Raw genomic sequence first — 10,440 nt, forward strand, 5'->3', positions numbered from 1 at the left:
AAAAAAACATTAGTGTGTGCTTCACCTCACTGTGTGTTTACTGTGTGCTGAGTGTGTTTCACTAATTCACGGATTGGGATAAATGCAGAGACCAAATTTCCCTCACAGGATCAAAAGAGTATACAGTATATACTTATACTATACTATACTAGAACAATGGAATAGTATTTGTCCATATATTTCATGAAATGCTGAATGGTAGATGCTGAATGGTAAATGTATGGAGGGGCGAAGTTAAATTATCTGTACAAATTTAATGAAATAATGCATTACTGAACCTTTGCACAAATCTAAGAAAAACAGACAGAGGGGAAACTCTCTTGTGACTCTTTTCAGACATCCTCTGATGCAAACAGATTTCCAGTATGTTGACACTTTTCTAATGTTCACATGGTTTAACTGCAATATGCTGTACTCTCATGTAACACTCTTTGACCTGCCAATGTCTGAGAATGATGGAAGAGGAGGTTTGCTACTCCAATGTGCTTTTCATCAAATCTAAAGAAGCCAAGCCAAGAGGTATGTCTTCTTCTCTGTTAGGTTTTGCTTAAAATCCACTGTAAAATGTCTGTAGCTTAACCAAATTGAGAAAGTGAAGAAATATATTTTCTATTTTTGTTCTATTATTACACTTCTATTAACATACATGTATTGGCCTCGATAATAAGTTAGATAAGTAGACTTCACACTGCCACAACTTTAAACCATTCAGGTTTTTGTCAGTGTCTGGTCAATTTGAAGACCATTACAGAAATCTACTTTGAAATATATTTCTAGTTGCTAAACTGTTGCAGTCATGTTCATATATTCCAACGGTAGGCATAACAGACTTGAAACCTAAAGGAATGGTTTTCAAAAAGTTAGACTGGCTAACCACTGGCCAGGACTGTAGAACTAGCTGACCACGGGCCAACATTTATATTGCCATAAATTCAGATACTATGCAGACAAAGATCACCTAAACCACCTGCCTGAACAGAAACTTTAGGGGAATGTAATGTTAAAGAAATGTGTTTGTTCAAAATGAACTCATCTGTTTTCCACTACACAAATATTTTTGTATCTGAAGAGGAACAGGATGCAGAACAAACTGTGTATGCAGAAGTCAAGAAAAAAGAAGTTCAAGCAGAGCCCAGCCCCATACCCAGTCCCAGCCCAACCCCAGCTCCATACCCAGCCCCAGTAGCAGGTGAGATACACCACAGATCTCTGACAGTGAGAATTGTGGGCTTTGGCTTATTAGTGTATCTTTGATCATACATAAATGTATTATTATTGGGGGCCAAGCAGCGATACTGCTAAGGCACCCATTGTGTTTTTATGTTTTCTTCCCTATTATTACGCTTCTGTCATTGAAGGTAATGGCAGTCCATAAAACATATTACCGTCTGGTAAAACGTTGTGAAATTTGGTACACTAATTAGGCACAGTGCCATGATTAATTTCACGAAGTTTCATGCCGGCACCTCGAGCGCCACCAACAGGCCAAAGTTGGACGTGTGTTCACGGACGTAACTTTTGACCCGTTGACCCAATTATCAAAATGAGGTATCGTTGGAATCCTTGGACCAAGCCGAGTTCAACGCACCCTGTATTTTTGACTATGTTTAAATCACAGCAAGTGTGATCATATCTCAATCGATCTTTTATTTTTGATGTGAAACTGATGACCGCAAGTTCCATCCAGTTCATTCTAATGCGTGCATGCAAGGACGGGGTGGGGAGGGACGGTCAGGGGCTATTATTGGAGGGCGGGCAGGCTGGCTGGGGGAGGGGGCGGCAACACTCAGCCCTGGTTCAGCCCCACAAAATCAGTTATGTTTTGATGTGAAACTTGACCTTGTAACTCAGCCAATCTTGGGTTGTTTGGCATGGAACTCGCTGTGATTGCTTAATGCTATACCAGTGTTCCCCATACATTGACTAATCTGTGGCGGGGCGCTATGAAATCAAAATCGACCGCCATAGATTAATATTCTATGTTATATTTAATTTAAATTAAATTAAAGATCAAATCCTTGCGTTGCCATTGAGCTGCGCTTTTTACACACGCAGCCTTTCCTTACCCCGCCCCGCTCTCTCTCGTAGCCTGCTGCCCCTCCTCTGCATGTGCATTTAACAAAATATTCACGATTGTTGAAGGATTGTTGTTGCCACATAGATCATTGCATAGAAGACGTCTGGCTAAATTGCTATCAAATCCGCTTAGCATCGTGACCATGCTGCGCAAATTTGTTCAAAACTGCTGCATTGAAGTTAACTCTGCTGCGTTGAAGTTAAGGTCTTATCACAACATAGTAGGCTACATTGAAGAGACTAAACTAAGTTAAGTTATGCAATCAAGCAGTATCTCAAAGTTAACGTTAGAATACTGTTTGGATGTCGAATTTAGCATGCTTAGCCTACTTACAGCTGCTTGTCAATTTCTTTGTGAAGGGCTCATTTTATTGACTCTTGACACTGAATGTTTACAAAATCCCGATGTACATGGAAAAGTGTTTTCCAAAATTCAAAAGTGCTTGTCCCAAGGAGAAGTACGAACCTTTATATTAACTATGTAGAAAACATTATGAATTGCATCCACACATCAGCAGCCTTTTAACTCAATTAGACCTATACACTACCAAGACGATCTTAATACCCCCCCCCCCAACCACCCGTTGTCCAAGTCAGCTACCGCCACAAATTGAATCCAATACTGTGATAAACACTGCTATACTGTATGTCTGATGCAACGGCATTGAGCATTGAGACATGGCAAATCTGGACTGCTGAACTGTCTGCTTGGCCAGTGGCGCCGGCAGGCGTAATCCTATACGCACTGTGCGTACAATATTTTCACGGCTTTATTTGTGAAATCATTCAATATTAGCCTACAAGTGTTAAAAGTCCTTGACTTGTGCATAGGCCTATGCCCAGGCTTGGAATTTCACCATTCTGGGGGCAAGGCCACTTGGCCTTCAGTTGGGCATATTTGGTGGGGGGCACAAAGGCCACATGTCAGGGCACCAAGGCCAAAGTTAACTATACAGTGGTAGGCTATAAAAATGATCAAAGTTGTATTTAGCCTATTCACTGCACTAGACCTGCATCACTGTATGAAACATTACACAAACATGAAACATGACATATTACATATAACTGTAAATCATCTGATCATCTAATAAAAACAGATATCTAGGCTATATATAAAATTTATTTTATATTTGGCCTGCTATGAAATCATGTATTGAACAATTTAAATGTAGCACAGCTCAGCTTTAAGAAACTCAAATAGCCTAGATGCATGCTTAGCATTTTTTGATCATTAAGGCTACTTTCACAAACTCTTAGTCAGCTGTCCTCTGATTTATCAATATCTAGGCGATATTTGTAACATTTATTTTGTATTTGGCCCATTATGAAATCATGTGGAACAATTTAAACACATTGTAAAACTTAAAGCCCAAATTTGGAGACATCCATGCATGTCGAAATTTACTGCAAATTCAACTGGATTACTCTGAAACGGCTAACTGTACAGGGGACTGCTTTACACCTTTGTGTTCGGTAAGGTCTGCTGTTTATTCTGATATATGGTTTGTCATGTGTTAAAAGAAGGGTTCGTGAAGTATTCCACCGAGATGAATGGGTAGGGAGATCATGGACGCAAAACCTTCAGTAGAATGTATGATTAAATTGAATTATATTATTTACTTTTCTCGCGAACCGTTCAACACAGCAATTATCGGCTAACATCGTTTAAAAGCTGAGAAAAAGCTCTTTCATGTGATACTTGTGATGTCTGTGTGATGAATAGGCTACTTCGCGAGTAGTTCAACTGAGATGAATGGGTGAATTTGGACGCACTTTCTTGCGCTGTCACTTTCTCCACTGCGTAAAAGACTAAATTAATTTGCGCTGTGAATGCTAAGATTATGACAGGCCACAGGCTAAATAAAAATCGCTATCAGTAGGACACAAAGCAGAATATTGAAAGAAGGGGGCACCAAGGCCACCGTGGCCTGTAAACCTATGATTTTCAAAGGGGCTCACGGCCAACGCAAGGGGCTACGCAAAGGGCCGTCATGGCCGCCGTGAAATTCCTACCCTGCCTATCATCTAAAAGTTTGGGACAACCAAAGCAGCAGTGCAATGTATTTAGAGTGTTGTGAGCAAATCCTTATTGTTAGTAAGTTACCATAACTGTGTTTTACTCTATCGCAAATCACGACATAAACTCATTGGTTTATTTTGTCTATTCTGTCCCTTTTTCGCGGATTGGGCAGTAAAGTTATAATGCGCATAAGGTATGTTGACCTAATTTGAGTCAGAGCCGCTTGCTTTGTAAAGGTAGGCCTATTTCTGTCCTTTCCAATCTGCGTTAACATAGTGTGTTTAGCAACCAGAATTTAAAAAAAAAATCCCGGGAGAGAAATTGTAAACCTACAGCCAGGTAGAAACGTAACCTACAGCCAGTGTTGTAAAAGTTAGACGCTTTATGCAGTAGGCTATTTGATAAGGGATGACATGGGTAGGTTGACGTGATTAAGAGGGGGTTTCTGTTCCAGTTTATGTAAAGGTTTTTCTTATAGGCTCAATAAGGAGAGGCTAGCCTACATTTACCAAAAGCGCAAATTTGGTAAATAAGGTCGGGTATCATTTTTTATTTTTTTTTGGCTGGGGGGGTTGGGCCACGTATGGTGCGTACTATGGAATACAACCCTAGCTGCGCCCCTGTGCTTGGCCCCCCTCATTGCTGCTTGCAGCTATATTTATTCATATTATTATTATTATTATTATTATCATTATTATTATTGTTGTCGTTGTCATCATCATCATCATCATCATCATCTACTACTACCATTCTGTAGCAAAAGAAAATCTTCCCCTGTCCAGACACGTGTGGATAATGTCCATGACTCTGACTGGCCTTCAGAGGCCCATAATGACAGGCCAATGTTTTAGTCTCTACAGCAGATGACCCGTCTCTGCCTGGCCCTCACCGATACCGCTGTGCTGTGGTGGTCCTTGGCCTGCTGACTGCTGTCCTCCTCTCTGCCCTGGTGGCTTCACTTGTTTACTGTAAGTGTTTAAGTCCCAATGGGTTTCTCAGAATTAACAAAATGTGTCAGCGTCAGTACAATTTACATCTTGTTGTCCTTCTCTTCTCAGATCAGGGATATGTGTCTGAATATAACACACTCTTGGTGAGAGAGCTGCATCAGCTCAAAGACAATCACTTCTCTTTAATGACAGAGCTTACACTTGTACAAATGTACTATTCTAACCTGAGCAATTACAATGAAATGTTACAGACACATTATGAAAACACAAGCGCTGCAAACCAGCATCTGCATTTAGAAATGTCTCAACTACAACAGGAGAAGAAATCACTGATGATGGAGTGGAACCATCTCAATCAGACCCTTGAGGTCATTTTCCATTTCAGTGATTTTCCAGTTGATGATTACTGTCCTATTAAAGATAATTCAACAGGTATACAGGAAGAAAGGCATCTTTGATCACACACTTCTTTATTTCACGTCTCTCTAGTATGGTTCAATGTGATGAATTCATGCAACTTTTTTTTGTCCTTTTAAACCACAGAAAGGAAGTGTAGTGAACATTGCAAAAAAGGATGGGTGTACTATCAATCAAGTTGTTACTTTTTCCACTACTCGTCCTACTGGAAAAACTGGGCAGAGAGTAAAACTGACTGCACTAACAGGGTGTCTTTTCTGGTGACAATAGACACATCAGAGGAACAGGTGAGACACAATAGAAAATAAGTTATTCTTGGAAATTAATTTAAAAGAGTAAGTCCAAGAGTTTAAACATGTGGTTTTAAAGACTGTAAATCTCTTAGTTCCAACAAAATGTATTTGGGATTCACTTGTTCTTGCTCATATGTATCTACACAAATGTGTCAGGTAGATGTTTCAGTTCCAACCATTCTGGAACCAGTTTATATTTAAGCAATAAACCCTGAGAGGCCGTAGATTCCAGTGATTTTAGGACAGCTAAGGGTCGTTGTTAGACACAACGTGAAGTGTTGATCCCGCCTTGGCTGTTCTAAAATCACTGGAACCTACGGACTCGAGTGGCTTATTGGTTGCCAAGCAACGTTGAGATGCAGCAACTCTAACTTTTGTATCAATTCATGGTATGATGCTGATAATGGAACCCTTTCAAGAGAGTTTTCCATATGTCATCTTAATGCAGAGGAAGTAGATTGGGAATCAAATAGAACGTTCAAGCATTGTTTTTGTTTACCTTATTGAAAGGGTCTATACTGAAATGTGGTCAAAGTGAAGGGTTGCACTGGGTTGTACAACGGCATCGACCGCTATTCAGCCAATCATAATAAGGACCGGAACTATCTGTTTTAGATGTATATCTGTCATTTATCTCATATTGTTGTGCTGTAGGCCTTCATCAATAATCACACAACGTATTACTATGATGAATGGCATGGATACTGGATTGGACTGAGCAAAATCCAAGGCCAATGGCAGTGGGTGAATGGCAGTGACCTCACTGGAGGGTAAGTCATAGGACAGTGGTGCTCTCTGAAGTGTGAGTTCCTTATTCAGATTCTGAAACAGTAAATAAGATCAGTGTTGAACAATTCATGTAAAAACTGATAATCAAAGATGGCTATCATTAGTTTGGTATAATTTTCAGGCCTGTCTATAACTTTTACAACATGTTTTAAAGGAGAATTCCGGTGTGATATTGACCTAAAGTGTATTAAAACATGATACCGAGTGTGAACGTATGTCTCATAGCCCATCTCGGCTTGTCCCCTGCACTCCAAAATCTGGCGCTAGTTAGCCGATGCTACCAACAGCTTTTTCAATAGTGGTGCTAGTGAATCCATGCATTTCCACTGAATTATTTTTGGAATCTGATCCCTTATGATACCTGTTCATTCTTACTCGTTGCTCGCAAAATGGCTGCAAACGCTAAACTTCGTGAAGATACTGTCTGTATAAATCGTCTTGTAAGTAAACTACCAGTGCTTTTTCAAAGTTCTCAACAGTGGTGGAGGAAGTACTGAAACTCAGTACTTAAGTAAAAGTACAAATACACAGAGAAATATTTACTTTAGTAAAAGTAAAAGTACCACAATGACAACCCTACTTAAGTAAAAGTAAAAAGTACCTGCTTTTAAATGTACTTTAAGTATTAAAAGTAAAAGTATTTGCATAATGATTTATTCTCTTAATATCTATATTCTAAAAGGAAAAATCAGTATGGGCTGTGGCATTTTAATCTAGTTAGTTTCTAAGCTAGTTTTAGGTTATACTCGACTAGATAGTTTGAAGTTAATGCAATTGTGCTTACCATCTGTGGCCCATTACATTCTGACCTACAATTCTAGAGACTGTAATTCTGGTTATCTACTAGGGTGATCTGCTGAGTAATATCATTCAGCAAAACACGAGTGGATCGTAATGCCAATTATGCTGATTGAACAGAAAAGTTGCTGAGAAAGGTGTCTTTATGATTAAATTCAGTTTCACTTGCGCAGACGCATAGACATTGAATGAGCGCTGACGTTATGCCACAATTGTAGGCTATGCATCTTTATTTAATCACACACAATTAAGGAATATTTCCTAATCTGGAAAATGTTACGTCTTTTCCGGCCACCGGTTCATTAATAGTCTACCATTCATTTGTGCCGCAAATGATCAGACGTGTGACAGAAGCATGGGCATAGCCTGTAACTTCGCTGATCCGCGGATAGCAATCTCATCGGAGAGGAGGCCCTAACGCTGCAGATAACAGACAGAGAAAGGCACAGAACACAGTTGCATGTACAGTGTAGCCATGGGTCTGGTGAATATAGCCTACCGAATGCAGATGGCTACAAGCTCACGCTTTGCCTGGTCTAGACTAGAAGCTTATGTTTCTAAGAATGCACGTAGCACTCCAGAATCTTTGGTAGCAACCCCCCCGGTAAAACAAACGTGTTTGTCAGAGAGAAAGAAAAAAACTGATCATAAAATGTATCGTAAAAAGTAACGATGGTGTTGTAGAAATGTAGCGGAGTAAAAGTACAGATAATTGCTGTAAAATGTAACGAAGTAAAAGTCAAAAGTATGCACTATAAATTTTACTTAAGTAAAGTACAAATACGTGGAAAATGTACTTAAGTACAGTAACGAAGTATTTGTACTTCGTTACATTCCACCACTGGTTCTCAATGTCTCGTTTTAAATGTCAGGGCCCTCGGAAGTCTACCAATGAAGTGTGGAGATACATTGAGCCTCGTAAATGGGTGTAAAACAGTGATTTATTTGCATGGCTAGCCCGATGCCGAAGCACCACTATTGAAAAAGCTGTTGGTAGCATCGGCTAACTAGTGCCAAATTTTGGAGTGCAGGGGACAAGCCGAGATGGGCTATGAGACATACGTTTACACTCGGTATCATGTTTCAATACACTTTAGGTCAATATCACACCGGAATTCTCCTTTAATTGATTGCTCATTTCCTCAGATACTGGATTAGTAATGGGAGTGAACACTGTGCATTGGCAATTCCTAGCACTGATCCTTTGAAGAGCTGGAGAGATGCCAACTGTATAATGAAAAACAGATGGATCTGTGAGATGGAAGCTGCTACATGGCCTGACTGATTTTCAACGTGTTGCTGATTAGGATTCTGTAAACACTCAGCAGGATCATGTGTTGTCTTTGTGTGTGTCTCTCTTACACTGTTTACAAGTTGATACTGTACCACACTTTCATACACGTCATACTAAAAGCCTAATGTTAACACCTATCTCTCCATTGGTCTTGTGTGTGCTTGCCAGACACCCACATTCCATTACTTGTGCTCAGTTCAGCATATTTGACTTCTTCCTTGCAAAGCGTTCTACCATTAACATTACATCTTTTAAAGGGAATCGCTCAATACTGTACAGTAGACAATGCAATCACTCTCCATATACAACACCATGTCTGGTCTCAAAGCAATCACGACAATACACAGTGGAACTCCAGGAGTTTCCAATACCATGCTTTACCCCATTTTCTGTATTGCTTGTATTCGCCCAATGGCCACTTTTCTCTAACCTGACTCTCGCCAGATGAATTTCGTTCCGCCTAGCTCGGCCTAGCTCCACTCCATCCATCTGGGAACGCTTCCGTTGAGAGTGATTCTGGCACCAGATTGTATAGTAGAGCCAATAAGGACGCAGGGCGAGTTTCATAGATGTGACGTTGCGTAGAAGCGACTGTGAGACTGTTCTCAGCGTCACGGGTTGGCTTCCGATGTGAGTGGTTGAAGAAGCACGTCAATAGATGACGGACAAGTGGCTTATCCAATCATACGCAAGGATTTTTGATAAGGCCCAGCCTTCTGAAACACCACTCCAATGGATCGATCCCAGATGGATGAGTGGAGCTAGGCGGAACAAAATTCATCTGGCAAGAGTCAGGTTAACTTTTCTCTCCTTATTGCACAAACAAGATCTTGATGACCCAGATCTGTGGACTGTGACAGTCATCTCCTGGTCTCAGCATATTTTAACTCCTCAACAAATCTGGTCATTGATAACTCCAACATTCCCTTTCCATACAATTCTGCAGTACTTAGACAATGTGGCACGCCAAGCCATTTCCTAACTACATTATTAACAATTCTCTCAAATATTCCTGAGACCATCAATGCAAAACTTTCCATCAGTTTCCATCAGTTTCCCCTCCTTATAGATACATCTGTACTTTTGCTAGGTTTCACTTTCATCCATGCCCATTTCAGACAGCCAACGGGTACATGGGACTGCTGTCGTAAGCAGGGGCGTAGCACAAGATCCTGGGCCCCTGCATAGGCAGTCCTGATGGGACCCCATGTTCCTCAACCCGGATGAAATAAAACCACTTATTTCATGTATAGCGCCACCTAGTTAAAAATTAAGCAAAAAAGCAAAAAATTAGGTGTTTTCATCACAATATATCTGGCTGACATGGTCAAAACTGCACGAAATTGAAAGTGTAGGATCATTATGACACCCTCCGAATGCATGCCAAGTTTTGTGAACTTTCGTTCATGGGGGGCCTTACAATAAAATGATTTATGTGTACATTTAGTGACCGTACACCAACAAGGATTCCCGGGACATTGAAAGACCGGGGTACACGAAACTTGGTGGGCATGTAACCCCACATGGATAGCATGGAACCATCGTTTTTTGTTTTGATCTGTAGCCCTCCCGCTGTACTGGACCCCCCGAAAGGAGGGTAGGGCAGACACAGTTTTCTGTGAATATCTGAGCCCTACGGTTCTCAAATGACCAATTTTTTTCTGTATGTTTGCCTCCAGGGGTCATGTTAACCCATTCCATGTGCACACATGTGCATAAACAGATACACACGCACACACATACATTCACAGTAATCATACGTATGACACATACTCACACAGTAGACATATGTACGCATGCATG

At 40.5% G+C, this 10,440-nt stretch overlaps 1 protein-coding gene across 2 annotated transcripts in view; it reads left to right on the forward strand.

The window, feature by feature from the left end:
• Positions 1-8,774, forward strand: part of LOC121720135 (asialoglycoprotein receptor 2) — a 43,085-nt gene extending 34,311 nt beyond the window's left edge. The window contains exons 1-8 of one of the 2 annotated variants that reach the window (XM_042106038.1): positions 96-519; positions 1,070-1,189; positions 4,948-5,064; positions 5,155-5,189; positions 5,298-5,478; positions 5,590-5,750; positions 6,411-6,526; positions 8,490-8,774. In XM_042106038.1, coding sequence (XP_041961972.1) covers positions 453-519; positions 1,070-1,189; positions 4,948-5,064; positions 5,155-5,189; positions 5,298-5,478; positions 5,590-5,750; positions 6,411-6,526; positions 8,490-8,628 — 936 coding nt within the window. In that variant the 5' untranslated portion in view covers positions 96-452 and the 3' untranslated portion in view covers positions 8,629-8,774. Of the gene's footprint in view, positions 520-1,069; positions 1,190-4,947; positions 5,065-5,154; positions 5,190-5,297; positions 5,479-5,589; positions 5,751-6,410; positions 6,527-8,489 lie in introns of those variants that run through there. The other variant, XM_042106039.1, reaches the window with a different exon arrangement.
• The last annotated feature ends 1,666 nt before the right edge of the window (positions 8,775-10,440 follow it).

This window comes from Alosa sapidissima, chromosome 10 (genome assembly GCF_018492685.1).
Source record: "Alosa sapidissima isolate fAloSap1 chromosome 10, fAloSap1.pri, whole genome shotgun sequence".
Taxonomy (NCBI): domain Eukaryota; kingdom Metazoa; phylum Chordata; class Actinopteri; order Clupeiformes; family Clupeidae; genus Alosa; species Alosa sapidissima.